Source organism: Camelus bactrianus, chromosome 5 (assembly GCF_048773025.1).
Source record: "Camelus bactrianus isolate YW-2024 breed Bactrian camel chromosome 5, ASM4877302v1, whole genome shotgun sequence".
Classification (NCBI taxonomy): Eukaryota; Metazoa; Chordata; class Mammalia; order Artiodactyla; family Camelidae; genus Camelus; species Camelus bactrianus.
In genome coordinates this window covers 81,026,744-81,046,629 of record NC_133543.1, presented here as the reverse complement: position 1 = coordinate 81,046,629, position 19,886 = coordinate 81,026,744, and the positions used below count along the sequence as shown (strand labels likewise).

The following is a 19,886-nucleotide window of genomic DNA, read 5'->3' as shown; positions in this document are numbered from 1 at the left end:
GTATTTCTAATTAAAATAGGATTAGTTATTTCAATTAAACCAAATGACTTACCCAACACATGAAAGAAATATTGGTTTCTTATTTTCCTAAAGTTGTTTTTCAGGCACAGCACTAAAGTATCTTAGCAACAAACTAGTAACTCTGTATTGTTATAAATTCCAATTATGTGGATGTTACTAAAAAACGTTAACACTGACAAGTACTAAAAGTTCTTAGTACTTCAGAACCTCATATATAAATCAGATAATAATTAAGATCACAATTAAAGGTTGTAATAATATAACCTATGGTATTTAAATTGGCATAAATGTCTATTCTCAGCTTTCTGACTTCCCATGGAAATGGGAAATGTCATTAAACAATCTTTTCAGTGGTATACTATTTGTTATCAAAAGTTGGGAGATGGAATACTTATTTAGGAGCACAAATAAAACTGAAGTAAAATCTGAAGTAAAGCTAGAAAAATGCTATATTTTCTAATAATACTAATAGTAAAAAGTAAATTTTCATTTCAGTTTGTATAGCACTTATTTATAAAATGCTTTCACTTACAAAAATCATGTGAGGAAACTTTTAAAGGTATAGTATTACTACTTTCACTTTACAAATGAGGAGGCTGAGAAATAGTGATTAAATGAATTTCCAAAGGTTATCACAGTTAATAGAAGAAGGTCTCAAATCTAGTCCTCCTGTCTTAAATATTCATGCAGTCTTCACAAAAACCATGAAAAAAGTTAATACTTACCTGAGGAACACCCCACTGCCACTGACCTGGTAGACACTGTGCAGGGGCCTAAAATGAAAAAAAAAAAATCCATTCCAATTATAAACAAGGGTTAAAACTGGATATCTACATGCAAAAGTATGAAGTTGGACCCCTACATTTCAAATCATATTACAAAACATTAACTCAAAATGGGTCAAAGACCTAAATGTAAGAGCTAAAATTATAAAACTCTTAGAAGAAAACATAGGTGTAAATGTTTGTTTTTTTGAAATAGACAATTAAATATTATGATCTCAAAAGCACAAGTAACAAAGCAACAAAAGAAAAAAGATAAACTGGACTTCATCAAAATTAAAAATTTCCATGCTGCAAAAGATACCATCAAGGAAGTGAAAATAAACCCACAAGATGGGAGAAAATATTTACAAATTATATATCTGATAAGAAACTTGTATCTGGAATATATCAAGAACTTTTATAACTCAATAATAAAAGGCAAGTAACCCAATTTAAAAACTGGTAAACAACATGAATAGGACATTTTCCCGAAGACAATATACAAAAATGGCCAGTAAGCATATAAAAGACATTCAACACCATTAGCTTTGGGTTATGGAAATCAAAACTACAAATTATTATCACTTCACATTCACTAGGATATAATAAAAAAGGTAGATATTAAGTATTGGCAAGGATGTGGAGAAGTTAGAACTCTCATAAACTGCTGATGGGAGTGTAAAATGGTGCAGCCTTTTGGGAAAATACTGTAACACTTCCTTGAAAGGTTAAATATAGAGATGCCATATGACCCAGTGATTCCACTCCTAGGTATAAGACCTAAGAGAAATGAACACATGTCCACACAAAAATTTGTACACTATGTTCACAGCAGCATAATTTGTAAGAGCTAAAAAGTGGAAATAACCCAAATGTCCATCATCACATGAATAGATAAACAAAATGCGGTATATCTGTGTAATGCCCAAAACAGGAAAATCTATAGACAGAAGGTAGATTACTGGTTGTCTAGGACTGGGATTATGGGAAAGGGAAATGGCTGCTAGTGGGTAAGGTTTTTAAACTTTTTTGGTGGTACAGTTGCATAACTCTTGTGAATTTAGTAAAAAAATCACTCTATTGTACACTTTAAAAGGTGAATTGTATGGTATGTGAATTATATCTAAACAAAGCTGTTATTTAAAAAAAGGAGGGTCAAATTATTTAAGAGTATTTATTGTAAGATGACAATATAACAGACTATTTCTTAAATTAGTTGTATTATTTCTTAATAATAATTTTTTAGCTTATTTTCCACATTTGATAAAGTCTTTTTTTATTATTGAAATAAAAAAACAGAAAAAAAGAAGATCCCATGAATTTACCATCTAAACTTTTAATTTAGTTCTGACCACATCATCTGCTAATGGATGATAATCACTGTACTATAATGATGACCAAGATAAGGTGAGCTCTCTGATCTGTGTACCATGTTCAAAAAGGCAGGATAATGTATAATGTCTTAAGAAAATATTTTAATAAAAAATCTGATTTAAAGATTTCTATCTAGGTTTGTAGATAAACAAAATCATTATCTACTTAAGAAGTGAGAAATAAGGAGATAAATACTGACTGAACCATGCATTACCTGATTTTACTAACAAAAATTGGTAAAGCTGTCAATCTTAGAATTTGTAAAAAGAAGGAGCAAGAGAAGATGCTTATCAAAATAGCAATTTTAGGGGCAGAATGATGATAAATAAATTTATAACTGGAAAGAAATGTGTGAAGTGAAATTATTTCTTTTATTGCAAAATATTAGTATGTTACAAACTGGTACCAAAATCATTCCTGAGTATATCTCGGTAACATACTTCCAATTTTATAATTTGTGTCAAGTGGAAAACCAGAGTCAAAGTATAAAATTAAATTGTATTAGAAACTTTTCAGAACACATTTAGGTCATGTATGTATATATGTAATCAATTAATGAAGGAGGAGCTGGACTCCACAAGGTGTAAGCAGAAAGCAACTTTATTCTGTCTCACCCTTGGCACTGTAACAGCACTGTGTCGAAACTGGTGGTTACCAGTGGTGAGAGGGATGGTCGGTGGTAGGGGAGGGATATGATAAGGGTAGGAGATTAAAAGCTGCAAACTACTATGTATAAAATAAATAAGCTATAAGAATATATTGTACAGCACAGGGGATATAGCCAGTATTTTATAATAACTATAAATGAAGTATAACCTATAAAAATTTTGAATCACTATGTGGTATACCTGTAGCTAATATATATAATATTGTAAATCAACTATACCTTAATAAAAAATGAATAAATAAACTTTTCAAAGAGTAAAACAAACAAACAAAGGAAAAACACAATTCTGTGTTGAGCTGTTCTTCCTTGCCCCTGGATAAAAATTCAGATAGATCACTTCTAGGGGTGGGGCAGATTCCAAGTACTAACACTCCGGTTAGGTACTTTACCAGATTTTTTGGTGATTTCCCTGTTGAGAACTTCTGACTGCAATTCTAGACCTTGATTCTAGAGGTTCACTTCACATAGATTTTTTTCTCTCCTAGGGTAAGCTTAAAGTTTTTTGGAAAGAGTCTCTTCTGTGAGGTTCATATCTTGCTTTGGGAAATATAAACCTTCATTTGCTGTTAGGCATTTAACACTTTCCCACTGTACCCTTCTCGTCTGACTTTGCCTCCATAGACCACTCCAGCTTCTTCAGATACTTTTTAGGTGAGGTCTGGTCCAAGTGGTACTATCTCACAAATTTCAGGGGACAAATATTAAACTCTCATTCTCTGAAGTCATCTTTACTTGATTGAGGAGAATGGGAAATGCAACTCTCTCGTTAAAGAAAGCCTCATTACCAACCTCTCTTATTAACTGCGTCCTCATACGTGCTCAAGGTAGTCAATAAGCTAAGGGTCCCAAAACTGGTTTCACAAGTTTTGGTTTGTTATGCTAAATGGCCTGGTACCTAATGTTCTGTATTTGGGGTCCCTGTCAAAATTTTGAGGCACCTTAGGAAAAGTCATGCTTCATACATACTTTAAATAAATGTCATTTACTTACTTTCATTTTTACTAAGTGAAGAAAACACTCTAGATAATTTTATATTTAGCATAGTAATAGAATTTAAAAATAACTGACCTCCCCAAAACCTAGTCTAATACTAAAAATAATTCCAGTACTGTACTGTAATTTCATGTGGGTCTATTTAAAAAGTTCAAAAAGAAAAAAAAAACCCAGAAATAAATTCTCTTCCACTGTTCCAAAGGTATGAGACAATGTGACTTTATTTGTGAATGCTATTGATGACAAGTTGGCAAAATTTTTCTGTAAAGGGCCAGAGGATAAATAGTTTAAGCTTTGCAGGCCACAGAATCTCTGTCGCAGCTTCTCAATTCTGCCACTGCAGCACAAAGGAGCCACAGACATCATGTAAACGAATATGGCTGTATTTCAATTATGCTTTATTTACAAAACACCAAAGTGGTCTGGCATTACCGTTCACTTATCCCCAATTTCCCACAAGAATTAATGAAATAAAGAGGATTGTTTAACTAAATATATTACACAATATATTACTTATTTTAATATACATTTATTAAGCATAATAACTAGAAATTGACATAAGGTTAACAGTAACATTAAAAAAAATCAGCCTGTGGTCCAAAATCTTTATCTTCCTTTGGGAATTATTTCTAAAGTCTTTTTAGATTAAACGTTAGCCACAGGAGCAAAACTGACCTCATTACATTTGCTAAAAGGAAATAAACAGTCCATCTTCTTGTATGATATTGTTTAATTCCTTCATAAAAAAAGAAAAATACCACTGCTATCAAGGCTTAACTTTTTAATTACTAGAAAATTTGTATGAGAGGGAAGAAAATGAAAGTTACTCAAAAAGGACAAAGTATCAAAGAAGATTTTATAATTTAATGTTTACCTGGTAGTGATATGCAGGTTGCTGATAGACAGGCTGAGCTACCATCACAGGGGAACTAGATATAGAACGTGACTGTAAGAGGAAAAACAAAACAGAAAAATTATTTCAGGCAAAATTCTTTAAAATAGTTTATAATAAAATTTATCTCACACTGTGACCTAAACGCAGCCAACTTACGGTTTATGATGGAAATGTCATTTTTCTACCTCTTATTGATATTGTTACAATTCCATTTAGCTCTAATTTTATAAGTCTAAAATTATCACAGTATTTTTACTTCCACGTGGTTTCACTTCCACAGCAATGCTAAAACCACCACCAGAAAAGCTGCTTTTAGTCCAAAGATTATGAAAATACAGTTCTAAGAGACTATTTAGAAGAAAATGGCAGCTAGACTTAAGGTAACACTGCCTATTTCCACTGTAGAGATCAGCAGTAGAATAATGTTTACATAGCATTTAGAGCTGAATAAATAATCATTATCTGATTTTGCCACTGATTTCCCACTACTTATAAATAGTTAACATCCTATTTCCTTGTTATACATTTAATTAAAACAAATACTTTATTTACTGAAGCATTTGTTAAATTGTATTTATTAATCTGATATTTAAATGAGTTAATCATCCAATAAACTTAAGGTGATTTATTATGTTTGAAGAAAGTACATCTAACAGTTGGTTATTCAAAGTAATAGAGTGAACCCCAAAATTGGTCATTTAAAACTAGATCATTAATAAAATAGTGAAGTTGTATTACAAAATAGGTAAAATAGGCTTTAATGATAGAAATTAAAATTCAATTTCTAACATGGAATATAATTTACATTGTTTTAACGTTTACCCCCTCAAACTAAAGAAAAGTATCATAGTTTTGCATAATTTTCAGACTATCATGTGCTAATAAAATTGTGCCACAGATTAACATTAGAAAATAATAATGTAATTTACTGTACTTAGAATAATGGAGGAAAAAATGATAATCTCAGCAGATACAGAAAAAGCATTGTGAAAATTCAATACCCTTTCATAATAAAACCTCTTAAGTAATCCAAATAAAAAGTAACTTCCTTAATTGATTTAGGGCAATAAGTCACAACCTGGTGGGATTTTACCCTCCTAGGGAACAGTTGGTAATATTTTGGTTTTCATAGATGTGGGGAGGCTAGGATACTGCTAAAAATCCTGCAATGTATTGGACAGTCTCCCACAACAAAGAATTAGTCATTTGGCCCAAAATGTCACTAGTGCTAAGGTGAAGAAATCTTGGTTAAGGTTAAGAGTATCTTCTAAAACCTACATATAAAGCATGAAAGCACAACACTGATAGTGAATCACTGAACTTGTTTCCTTTTTTAAGAACAAGGTTATGGCATTATCACATAAATACTGTAGCAGAGACATTGCCAGTGCAATAACTTGTGAAAAAAAAAGAGAGAAACAAAAGAGCAGAAAGAGAAGAATACTGAGTCATAAATGATTGCCTATAGGAGAGTTTGGCAGGGTTACTGATAAAATATCAACATTTATGAATCAAAAGCATACTACACACCAGTCACAACCTACTGCGAAGTGTGATTAAAAAAAATATGCCATTCATAAAAGTAACAAAAACTACAGAGTACCTAAGAGTAAATCAAACAAATGATGTGTCAAATTTTTTTATGGAGAAAGCAAATTTTACTGATGGATGGAAAGACCTAAATAATGTTTATGAATGGGAAAATTCAGTATTATGCTTAAATGTCCCACATTAATGTATATATTTAATGCAATTCTAATAAAAACAAAGGCTTTTCACAGAGCTGAACAAGCTAAATTATGACATTTATATTTATAAAAGCAAAGACTTCAGGATAGATGAGAGACTCCTAAAGAACAGAGTGAGATTATTGCTCTATCAGTTTCTAAGACTTATTATAAAGCAACAGGAATTATAGCAGAATTAGGAAGGGCGAACAAATATACCAATGGAACGTAACAGGGAGCCCAGAAGGAAACTCCCACGCACAGAAATTAGGCATTTGACAGAAGATTCATTTCAAAACAGTGGAAGAAGATGAATTAGTCAATACATAAGCTTCAGATTTAAGATCTAGATGTGAACAACAGCAACACCATGGTATTTTTTTTTTTAAACAAGACACAAATCTGAAACCATGAAAGAAAAGATTAATACATCTCTCAACATTAAAATAAAAAACTTCTGTATGACAAAAAAATACTATAAACTTAATGGACAAGGCACAAACTAGAAGATATTTACAATGCACAAAATTCATATAATGAACTCAAGAAAAAGACAAACAATCCCAATAGAAAAAAATGGGCAAAAGATACGAAGAGGCAGCTCACAGGAAGAAACTTAAGTGGGCAATAAATAAAGGAAACTATGTTCAGTCTTACCACTGGCTCAGCAAATGAAAGGTAAAACAAGATACCATTTCATGATACTATTGGCAAATCTAGTAAATTAAAGGACTGGCAGATTATGGAGAAACTGAAGCTCTCATAAACAGTTAACTAACTTGTATACTGGTACACTTTAGAAAGGTATTTGGCAACATCTACTCAAAGATGTGTATACTCTAGAAATGTGAAATTCTGCTTCTACACATATATTGTAGCCCAGACCAAGGCAGGGGAACACAAAAATCTTCCAGTGCTACCTGGGCATGAACAGGTTTAAGAGTGCTAATTTTCAGGTATTTCATATGGCCTCCTTCCTGATTTGATCTGTGAATGTATCTGTGTAAAATGGATTCTTCTTTTCAAAATTCCCCTTTCACAATTACTCTTTCCCTTCATTATTAAAGGCACACTTATTCTGGATCTTGCTATAATGTGTTGTTCTGGAATGTAAACACTAACAGGGCATCAAACAAATAGACAATTCAAGAGAGCAATACCCTTCAGAAATAGGAGAGAGCAAAGAAAAGAGAGCTTATATAAGAAATATTAAGGGGGAGTTGGTACCTTATTTCATATCCAGGGAAGAAAATAAATTATGTGATGGTCACAGGAATACATATTAATTCATTTATTTGAACTTAAAAATAAAGCCATAATTTTCTAATAGAAACTAAATTTTATTTGATTGACTAATTTTATTTGGTTGACTGGTTTTGTTAACTGAGTTATAGAGCAGATTTTTCCATTTTTCTAAGGTATAATTGACACATGACATACTAGTTTCAGGAGTATAACATAATGATTATACATATATATATATATATATATATATATATATATATATATATATACATATATATATATACACATACAAAAAATGAAATGATAACCACAATGAGTCTAGTTAACATCCATCACTACACATAGGACATTTTCCTTAAATGAAATCTGTAGCTACAAAGTTTTATAAAAATATACCTAAAGCAAATCTATAATATTTAATATGTCCAAACTATTTTTAATTATGGTAAATTTCAGATATCAACTTAAAAATGAGTGACAGTATTCATAATTTTTCCAAAAAACTTTAGAGGATATATAAGCAGAAACTTTGAAGACCACTGTCCTAGATAAGCTCTCACGCAATATATACCAAATCTAGATGTTCAATGTGGTCTTGATTATAGAAAAAACTGAAAATGCCTATGAACAGGGGAATATATACTCATACAATGGAATATATAAAAAATTGAAGTAAGTGAACTAGATATACTAGGCTCAGCATGGTTTAATCTCAAAAATACAGTGCTGAATAGAAAAACTAGGTTATGTACATAGTATTTAAAAACCACCAAAAGGAACACTGTATATCTATTGTTTAAGGATATCTATCTACATTTGTAGTAAAAACATATACAATTTTTTTTTTAGGAAACAGGAAAGATACTCTGGTTACCTCTGAGGAGGAAAAAAGGGTAGGATAATGAGGGTAAAGAGGCTTTACTTGAATTTATCATATTTTACACCTGCCATTGAAAGAACTTAAGTAAACATGGCAAAATGTTAACATCTATTAAATCTGAGTGGTCGCTATATGGCTGTTATATTATTATTTGTATTTGTCTGTGGTTGAAATAGTTCAGAAATAAAAAATTTAACAGTAATAGATGGAAATCCTTCTAAAATGAAATAACTTACAGGCCAAGGTGGTGGAACAGAAGTTACTTCTGGAGTTTGAAAATAAGCAACACCATTATGGTAAGTGTAAGGATATCCAGTTGAAGTTGTTAGATACATTGTTCCAGCTGCTGGCATTATGCTAGAACCTAAAATGAAGATTAAATAGTAATAACTGAAATGTTCAGTTTAACATTTAAAAATATAATTTCTGAACACTGGAAAATGTTTCTCTTAATACATGTAATATAACTACAGTAAAAATGGAATGTTACAAGTTTTTAAAAAATTCCATATCTTAACACATCTTTGAAGTATATATTTTCAAACCTACTACCTTAGAGCTTTTATTAGCTTAAGGTGAGTAAAAGAAAAAGAAACAAGTTTAACAAGGAATGCTAAAAATTTACCAATTCAGATTTTAATACCGGTATAATGAAACATAACACTTAACTGAGATTATTATTAGCAAAGTCATTATTTTTACAAATATAAATTACATTTAATTTAAAGTTACATCAAGACTCCAGACACTGTAGTGAAGTTCCTAAGATCTTAGTAAGACCTTGACCTTTTATTTGTACAAGGTCAAAGATGATAGAGGCAGTGAAGTTGGACAAGTTCTACTTTCTTCAGGACACTTGTTCCACCCTACAGGTTCTTTGGATCTACTATCAGCAAGCATTCACTCATGCTATGACTAACTTTTATTCTCTAGTCTCCCTTTGCTATAACTGCTGCTGTTGCAAACATGACCACAGATCTTCATGTTGCTAATTTTGGGTCCTCATCTCTTTTCCCAGGTCATGTATACTCCTTTCCCCAAAATAAAAAAGAAATTTTTTATTAGGAGGAGACTAAAAATTTTATATGCCAAGCTAGAGTTAAGTACTTGACCAGCAAGGTTATATAAATTACTGAACTGGCAATTCTCCACCCACTATACTAGCATTTCTCAAAACTTAAAATACATTGTAATAACCTAGACAGTTTATTAAAATACAAATTCCAGGTCCCCATTTCAAGAGATTTTGATTCAGGATTCTAGGACAGGGTCTGAGGAATTGCGTTTTGACAGATTCCAAGTGAACTGTTGGTGTCTGCAAACCACACTATGAGCAGAATTGGCCTACCACTTTAAGTAGCACTATTACTTCTCAGCTTTTATATTTTCACTGCATTTCACCTAGTATTGTTACTGCATATTTTAATGGTTCTTAATTCAATGCTTTTGAGAATTTGATGAGAGTCACAGACCCTTTTCTCAGAAGTATGTACATTCAAACAAAATTTTATACACAATTCAGGAGATTCATGGATTTCTCTCCAAAGATCATTAAGGAACCACAGGTTTATCTGTTAAATAAATAAATTTTGAGTGATTATTATTACAAGGCATTGAACTAGGCTCTGGTGACACAGCCAAAAAGAGAAAAGAAAAAAGTTGAGCATGCCATGGCCTCTATCTTCATAGAAGTTAGGTTCTGGTGGGGAAGACAGTCATCAGCTAATTACACGATTAATTAAATACAGTTTTGACAAATACATGAAGAGGCAGTATAGGGTATTAACACTGGGTAGTATATGATACTATGCTGAACATTTCAAATATATACGTATGTATATATGTAGCATTTGTCAGGAAATGATGTTTGTTTTGGGCTGAGCTTTAAAGAATGAATGGGATGGCAAAAATCATTCTAGGTAAACAAAACAGTATATCAGGAGAATGGTTATGTTCTGAAACTGGAAGAAGGCTAGATGGTTAAAACATGGAAAGAAAAAGGAAGAACAACTCAAAATAAGCAGAGAATAACATAAGATGTGCAATTCTGAAAGATCACTCTGGCTGCTTTGTGTGTGATGGGTTGGAAGGTAGCAAGACTGAATTCAGAAAGACCAGTTAGGAGGTTTTTCTAGTAATTAAGGCAAGCAAAGTGAGTAGCTGGGACTCGAATGTTGGTAATGGAAATGGAAAAGAAATGACAGATTTGAAAAAAAGTGAAGATAAAAATCCTTTGTACTTTGTAAATGTACTTTTAATATTTATTATTTCTTCGTAGAAAAGTAAAAAGAGCTTTGGAGTCAAACTCTCCTGGATTTGAAGGCTAACGCTACCATTTGGTTAAGTTATTTAACCCCATACTTCTCAAATTTGGGCATGGGATGGTATGTCAGGAAATATGAAAAGGCATAAGCTGAACATGGTGATCTTCCTATACAATCAGTTTTATTAGAACAATTATTTTTAGGAAATATTTTTATATTATAAAAAACAATACAATGTTATGGAACAGACTGAAAATTGTGCATGAAGTTTTTACATAAACCATGAGACTTTAAAGAAAATTCATAATTCTGGTATGCTGCACTGGATTAAGACCCACAGCATGCCCAGATTAACTCTCCTCTACATTCAAGAGTATTTCAGCTGAAACGTTTCTAAAACAATGGTTTTACCTTTGTAAGACTATTTACAAAAATAAAGCAAACAATACCTTACAAGTTGCTGTAAAGATTAAATGAAATAAACGAAAACCCGTAACACTGACCCTTGCACCAAATAGTTCTTAAATAACTATTGGTCTGTTTGAAAGCATTCAGCATAGTGCTTATTTATGTTCTATTTTTAGCAACTTGTGGGTCATAATAGGAACAGTACTACTTGTTCCTACTGCTGGTGATAATGGGCTAAAGAACTGTTCCTTGTAGCTTAACTCTTGCAACTAATAATAGTAGTTTGAAGATATTTAGCATTCTGCCAGATTTGTGCATTCCATTTTGGAGTATCAATCTACTGAGGACACAGCAGTTATCTTCTAAATTAACAAATACTAAGCCAAAATTAAACTTGATATTTGTTGACTTCTAAGTCAAAAACAGAACAGTCCAAATGAGCACAATCAATTAGTTTGTTAACAGATATACAATAACTACCTAATGTTTTAAGCATCCCAGTAGACACTAGGACACTATGAAAATTTAGTTACAAATTTTATGTGAAGTTTCTCCTAATCAAAGACTCTGTTAAGAGATTTTAAAAAATAGTATAGGTAAAAAGTTAACTGTTAAGATGTCTAATTTAATAAATCAAAAGAATAAGAAAAAAAGAGTAGAGTTGAAAGCATTATGAAAATATGCGGAAGGCACCTAATTTAGCCAATTCCTAAAGCTTTAGGGACTGTTTCTTCTGATAATTATGCTACACGTGGTTGGGTTAGAGTACACACCATACAGAGTTCTGATATTTGTTCTTTATTTTTACTTTCAGTAGTTTTACTCTAATTTTAAATTACTTTGTTAATTAGAAAATTTTCTAAATAGTAATTCTTAATTATTTCTAATTACTTTTGTAACTTTATATTTTTATCATAAATGATTTTCCTTTAAAGATGTAACTATATGGAATATAGTTAAACATCATTATTTATATAAAATTTTCCTAGCCCCCACACCCCACAATCTAGTATGTATTAATTTGTGGTGAGAACTATTCATTTGACCATCAAATTCACTAAAATAACTTTATTAAATGAAAGAAACTTGATATTTTAATGAAATTCTATCAAAAGTCTAGTATTTCAAAAAAGAACAATGCAAAAATATTGAAAAATACATTAGTTCTCAATACATACGAGGGATCCCTACTTGTTGTTTTCTTATTGCTGGACCAATGTTCAGTTTCTTATCCTTATAATTAAGTTTTTCAGCCTAAAATAAGAAAAAATAAATTATTTTATTATCATTCTTTGAAAGCATCAGGGCATAATGGAAAGGGCAAAGTCTTTGGATTTAAACATCTGGGTGTGAATCTTGGTTCCAATGTTCTGACCCTAAGTTCTCATCTGGCAATTTACCAGTTATTAGTGTGAGCAGAGAGGTGAAAAATTTGAGTCACCTGACACAATGGTCCCAGCTAAGGTCAAACAGGGTGACACTACGTTTTCTTGTTTCAGCTTTTATACTGTAAACAAGTGTCGTTTTCATATTCTATTTAGTGCCATGTTTTTAACACTTTTGTACTTTATGCGGGTGTTTCTGCTATTTAAAATATCCCTCAAGTGTAGTGCTGAAGTGCCTGCCGGCTAGTGTTGCTAGTGCAAAGAGACTGTCATGAGCATTAATGGAGAAAAATCTGTTAGTTGGGTTTAATTCAGGTATGAGTTATAGTGCTGTTGGCCATGGGTTCAATGTTAATGAATCAGAAATACACATTAAATATAATGTCTTTAAACAGAAACACACATAAAACAAAGTTATGTATTGATTGGCTGATGAAGATATTGTGACCAGAAGCTTGCGGAGGCCTAGCCCTGATTTCTTCTAGAAGTACTTCAATATTTGCTACGTGGTGACTATAGAACACAACCACTACAAATAATGAGAATTGACTGCATATGACAATTAAATACAATTCAAGTAATATTTTTTCTTAAAAAATTAAATGTTATGCTTTCCAGATTTAAAGTTATTATACTGAACTGCAGGCTACAGACTTCTTCTAGGAATGCTCTTAGTTTATATGAAGTTTTTCATAGGTGGGAAATAATCTCAGCTAACTTCACTCTAGAAATCCACATTTGTAGTGGTTTTTCAGGAATTTAAAGTGCTATTAACAATTCAGAAAAGATACATCCCTAAATGCTTAGTTTAAGCAAATAAAGTGAAAAATTATATTACAGCTTCACAACCATACTTATATAATCATTTGGAATTTGTTTTTTTGCAGATAAAGTTTTGCTTTAATCTTTCTTTTATTCATTTTTTGGGAGATTAATGTCAATTTTAAGATGCAAAGAAGGTATATATATATATATATGTGTATATATATATATATATATATATATATATATATACACACACATATATTTAGCAATTGATCATTGTACTGGAACCCCACTATTAAATTCATACCTTAAAGGATTAGTTTTAAAGAAAGAAGTTCCAAAAATGAAATTAAATACACCAAAAGATCTTACCTCTTGTAAAATTTTTTGTGCATCTTCTTGTGTTTCAAAAGTGACGAAACCATACCTAAATAAATGCATTAATTATTTTCTTAGAATATTACATTGGAATTATATTAAGATTAAAAAAATTTTTTTTAAGAATAGGCCATGGTAGGAGTGAGCATTTTCTTATGGCACACCAGTATGCAAAACTTAGGTGAATCATTCACAGCTTAACACTATCACCCCCTCTTAAAGTGAGGGGACTAAAAGAGAAAAAAAAGACCCCAAGGATACTGTAACAGTTTCAGATCTGAGCTATATGTAAGGTAGGAAAGCATGAGAGTTTTGTGTTCTGGTTTACAAATTAGGATGCAATAAATTTCAGTCCAGAGCAATAGTCTCCTTTTAAAATGACAGAAGTTTGGCTTAAATAGAAATCAAAATAGAAAAAACCTTTAAAAAAATTAAAAATTTCAACATAATAAAATTTTTTATATTGGTAAGTGAGAATACAAGCATTATTTACTATTATCAGCATATATAAACTGATAATGCAACTATTAGTATATTTCCCAAATAAAATCAACTAAAATATGTACAACACACCCAGACTTTATATCTGCTTTTCATATATAATTGCTACCTTCAGAATATAAATCATATGATTAAGATAAAAATACACAATGTATGTCATGTCCAAAAAGCCAAAATAGCTTCCTATAAAAAGGAACAAAAGAAATAAAAAGTATATCTCCCAAAAAAGTAACCTCTATTTAGATAACTTAGTGCTAAACTACTATTTTCTTCAAATCATAATTACTATTATGTAATTAGTCAATATTTACTGTCTTCTTCAATTCATAATTTCTATATTATATATGAATTTTCTCTTTCCAGCAAAGAAATTTCTCTTTTTCTATTTGCCTAAACATTAAACAAGGGCTAAGGAAATATTTTGATGCTATTTTTTGTTTGGTAGAACACATATACCACCCAGTGGAAAAAGTATAAAATACAGTTTACATTTCTATGTATGCTTTTTAATGACAAAAAATGGACATTACAAATTCTATTAGCCAAATACAAGAGGTACAATCTCATTTCATCCCAATATTGTTTGTAAGTCTGAGGAAGTATTTAATTTGTTTAAAAATAACCTCTCTGCAGGATCCCATCTCTTCTAAAGTGTCCACCTGTCATACTTATATGTAGTTTCCCACTAATATAATTTTTAATCCTTATTGGTCCCTTCTTTTATGCCTATGAATATGTATATATTGCTTATTTTTCAAGAAAATAAACACAATCCTTCATTGACTTCCTTTCCTTAACTTTGCAGTCAAACTTCTTAAGCAAGCACACTATGTTAAATTACCTTTTTCTTCTCTGATATTTGGCTTTTGTATGTATTAATCCACTGAAATAGCTCTAAGGTCTCTAAACAAATCCTACTGCTTTTTCCTCAATTTTCATCCTCTTTGATTCAGCAATTAAAAATCATTCTCATTAGAGTTATATTTCTCAGATTAGTCCCTTAACTAGGTCTTTGAGACACAACCCACAGACATTATTTTGTGTCAGCCTTTTTAAAATAAAGTTCTCTTTAGTCTAAAGCAGGCATACAATTCCAAAAGTATCAGATTCCTTTAGCTTCTGGTTCCTTGGCTACTGGACATTAGCTACTCAATATTATGTGCTTACTTCCTAACAATGAACTGTCTCTCAGACTATGTAAGAATAACTTCCCAACGAATTAAGGAATATTATGGTGTCTCCCTCCAAAATACACATGTGTGCACACACACACACACACACACAAAACAGGAGATCAAAAGGTAGGAGGAAAGATGGCATGAAACTCTGTTTTTAACAATGGAACCAAAGTAAGTTAGCATGCAAAACCTAGTAATCCAATAAAAATACAATTGTTAGTTCTATGTACTTTCTATAGTAATACTAACCCTTTGGACACTCCGGCTCTGTCATTTACAATCTTCACTTCTTTTACAGACCCATATTGGGAAAAAAATTTTCTTAAATCATTTTCATTTGTCTAATGGCATAAAAAGAAAACATGAAAAAAATTTTAATGTATAAATGATGAAACAACTCTTATGCTTGTTTTGGAGATGAAAAAGGTAATAAATGATAATAATATGCATATAAGAATGCCTCTCATAAAAACAGTGCATGAAACCACTAGGTTATTAAAATCAATATGAGTATTTTGCTTTATGCAGTAGCTATGTTAAAGTGTAACATAGCAATAAAAATTTTAAGCTGAATTTGTAAAAAAACTACAAAGAAAGTTCATTATTTAAAGGAATTCTTGTTCTCTAGTTGGCCAGTTTTTAATAAAATTGAATTAGGCATGGCTGTAATTATAGTAAGGGTATATTACTATTGGTTCTTGTGGTTCAGAGAGGCCCACAGTCATGGTAGTGGAACTAGGTTACGCTGGACTACACCAGTCACTCCATTTTAATCAGCATAGTCTCCAGGAAAAGTAAGGTGTTAGGAAGGAAATATATTTCCAAAAGTACTTGAACTCAATTTGTGATAATAACAGAGAGGCTACAAGATTTAAAGTTTTAGATGCTTTATCTGTACTCAATACACATTTCAGCCTAATACAGACATTATGATGATATTCAAAATAAAAATGAGTCATAATTAGACTGTCACGTACAAGATATCTACAAAGATGGTTTGGCATATCTGGTTTTAACTGAAATAGTCTTATACTAGACTCTTATCACCTTTTCCTAGAGTATTCACACTAAATTCACTGTAACTTCAGTTTCTGGTTCAGCTATAAGTGTTTCTCCCAAGAGGAACTTTAAATATCCCTAGAAAAGATTTTCTTTATATATCTAGGAAAAAACACGCCTAACAGCAGAGAGCTATACCGCTTGAGCTCCACTGCTCCCTCACTACTTACTGGTTTCAAGCTAGTAACCTAAAGCGTGCTGAACTGGATGATGACAAATCCTGGGTTAATCAAAGAGTAACTAACTGCCTCTTATTTCAATAAACACAAAATGGAATCAACGCCAGAATAAAGATTTCTATTAGTGACTTGAAAACAAATTAATTCAAATTATTCTCTGATAGAAGAATCAGTAGTTCAATTTTGCAGCTCCACTTCTTTGTTGAAAAGTAAGGAGACAGAAACTCAAAATGATTAAATATTAAAAGGTATGGGCCGTAGGGTTTTAAAAAGAAGAGTTTTTAAAAGTTTGAGACTTCTTGCTACTATGGTAGACTATTTCCTTGCTAGAAATTACCTACAGTTTTGGGAAGGTAGAAGTATGATGGAGGGAAACCTAGCAGTTACCTTAAAGCTTTGACTGCATTGTAGCAATGTTTCCCAAGTTCATATTATAGCTGATAGGCTTCAGTAACCTACAATAACTTAGCCATACAAATTATTGCATTTATGGATGGTTTATTTAAAAAATTTAATAAGCTAATATAATAAATTCTTAACAAGAATATTCAACTTGAATATTTATGGGCCAGCTATTAATAATTTTCATAGAAAAAGAAAATATTTTTCTAAAAGAGCATTTCATACATTGTTTTCCTTAATTTATTTTTAGTGCACCAATCACATTCTTGCTTAAGACTCATAATTTTGACAAATACATTTAGGGTAACATTTCTCTTGAGCAGGATTCCATTCAAATTGTGAGAGACTGACTACGGGAAAACAGTGAATTATAAATGTCAAATATCATACCCTAATCACACAGGATTTTTTTTTCATTAAGACGATTCTTCAATAAATTTCAAATATGTAATATATAAGCTTGGAAATCCTTCTATATATCCACTTGGAAGTAAGAGTATTCCACTTAAAATATCCATGCTTTTCCTTCTTGCTTTTCCTATAGGTGTTTACTACCACCTTCCACATGGGGGTGCTGCATAACATCTCACAAACTGTGCCTCTCTGAAAGAGGGAAATTGGCTGATTACATTATTTAAACATATTACTGTTAAGATGCTTTATTCTGACAAGGACACAGGGCTTTTTGGGTGATCAAATTCTAAATTACGTTATAGAAAGAAATTTACAAAAAAGTTTTGAAGTTACTCAGGAACCTGAGATAAAAGTTGGGATAGAGAAACAGGATTTCATAAAACTGTTTTCTGTTTTTTTATTTTTCCTCTTAATTGAGACTTCTTTTGAAAATTATAATCACTCATTATTTGGGCTACTGGAGTACTATGTAAAAAAGTACAGTTAGTGTGGTATGGTAAAATAAAGAATGTGGAGCTATGAGTCAGAAATCTAGGATTCTAGTTTTCACTTTGTCATGAAGTAGCTATGAGCCTATAGAATACCAATGAATCTCAGTTTCCTTGTATGTGAAATTGGACAATTATATACACTCTACTTAACTGACATTGTTGTTGAAAAGATTCTTTATATTAAGACAATTTGAAACATCCTAAGCATTATGCAAATAGCAAATATGTTATTATTTTTATGGCCGCACAAAGAAACAACTTCTGAGAAAATAACTTCTAATACAAAAAAATACACGAGGTACCTTAAAGTCAATGCCTCCTACGAAGATGCGATTAGGGATCACTGTTCCATATCTTGGGGCACTTGTTGGGTTATTCAAAGGCACAGGTGACACAGGATTAGGGGATGAAGATAATGAATCTGTTTGCATTTGATTTGATGTTTGCTGTAAAATAAAATTCTTGTAAACTCTTAGCATAGGGTATAAGTTTTGATGCAGGCTGAAAGCATATATCCTTCAAAAAGATAAGTCATTGACAAAATGCAGTATTTTAGATTTCAATTTTATTCTATTATTAGGAAGATTATAACTAGAGCTAAAAACTTTTTGGGGAAACAAAAATATAGGAAATGTAGAATCTACTTCTCTACAGAGAATATCTTAAATCTTAAACATATTACTTAAACATGCATGAGTTAATCATTATTAAATATACTATTTAAATATTTTAAGTATTAAGGAGGAATATTAAACTTAAAAAGACGTCTGAGAAAGAGAAAAGCAGCCCTGGACAGCGAGGAACTGGCCTGGCACAACCAACTAGGCCCTGGTGTTGTTAGGAGTTGGCCAGAACTCACAGCTAGGCTGTGCTGTTCTCTTGCTAACGGAACACCAACATCAGGCAAGTCTACTCTGTGACTGTGACGGAGAGAGAAAAAATAAGACCATTCCATAATCATGTCTGTGTAGTGACAAAAACAAAAGCATTGTCCAAACCACAAGAATGACTAAACATCCTTCTATCCTAGCTGATAAGACTACTCCTTCTTTATCAATCACAGCTTTAGCCTCAATCTGTTTTTCTTGCCTTCTAGGTAAAGAATTAACATACCCAATCATAGAATCACTCCCACTTCCTAACAACACGAATTTCAGAGTAAAGCCTTCTTCCTTAAGCCCTCCCAAAAAAAAGTGCTTAACGTAAGTCTAAATTCTATAGTAAATTCTTTCCAACACCCTTTTAAAGCTGAGAGGCCCCATGGTGTATGTTTTTCCTTGTTGCAGCAATTCAAAAGATCCAACTTTATTAAGTTACAAGTGTGTTCACAATGGTTTTTAGCTAAAGGGCACTGACAAGTAAATAGGCTCTGACAAGTTCACCATTTTTCAACTCTAAAGTGAAATTTTTAAATGCACTTGTCAATTTGAAAAGTGGACTGATTTTGAAAAAAAAAAAAAAAGTACCTAAAACACATAGGTAGAAGTGAGTTCAGTACATATTCATATGTTCACAATTCTAAGTCAGGGGAACTAACTTAGATTTTAATCAGTATATATTAACATATAAGCCTTTGCACAATAGCAATATAGAAGACTCTTAGGGTACATCTGAAAAAAGAAAGACTTGAGAATAGAATTTTGAAGAGAAACCAATTTAAGAACTTGCTAATTATTTTCCTTCTGAGAATTCTAGACAGACTTCTAAGATAGTCTAATGCACTAAAAAGCTCCAAGTTTCAAAAAGGTTGATGTTCATAATTTAAATTCTCTGAGAAACAAATTTATGACAATGAATTTCCAACTTAGATAATGGATTTTTCTTTTTCACATTTGCTCTCCTTTCACTTCATTGGCCAATAAAACCATAATCCCTAAATTAATCTCTGCAAGATGT

At 31.5% G+C, this 19,886-nt stretch overlaps 1 protein-coding gene across 2 annotated transcripts in view; it reads right to left on the bottom strand.

The window, feature by feature from the left end:
- The window catches only part of BOLL (boule homolog, RNA binding protein), a 51,997-nt gene that overhangs the window by 29,807 nt on the left and 2,304 nt on the right, over nucleotides 1-19,886 (bottom strand). For both annotated transcript variants that reach the window (XR_012507146.1, XM_010971900.2), the window contains exons 2-8: nucleotides 18,293-18,436; nucleotides 15,695-15,786; nucleotides 13,761-13,815; nucleotides 12,417-12,492; nucleotides 8,803-8,930; nucleotides 4,694-4,765; nucleotides 747-794 (exon numbers count right to left, since the gene is read on the bottom strand). Coding sequence is in view for 1 of the 2 variants with exons in the window: in XM_010971900.2 (XP_010970202.1) it covers nucleotides 747-794; nucleotides 4,694-4,765; nucleotides 8,803-8,930; nucleotides 12,417-12,492; nucleotides 13,761-13,815; nucleotides 15,695-15,786; nucleotides 18,293-18,436 (615 nt within the window). In the remaining variant the exon portion in view is untranslated. The remainder of the gene's footprint in view (nucleotides 1-746; nucleotides 795-4,693; nucleotides 4,766-8,802; nucleotides 8,931-12,416; nucleotides 12,493-13,760; nucleotides 13,816-15,694; nucleotides 15,787-18,292; nucleotides 18,437-19,886) is intronic.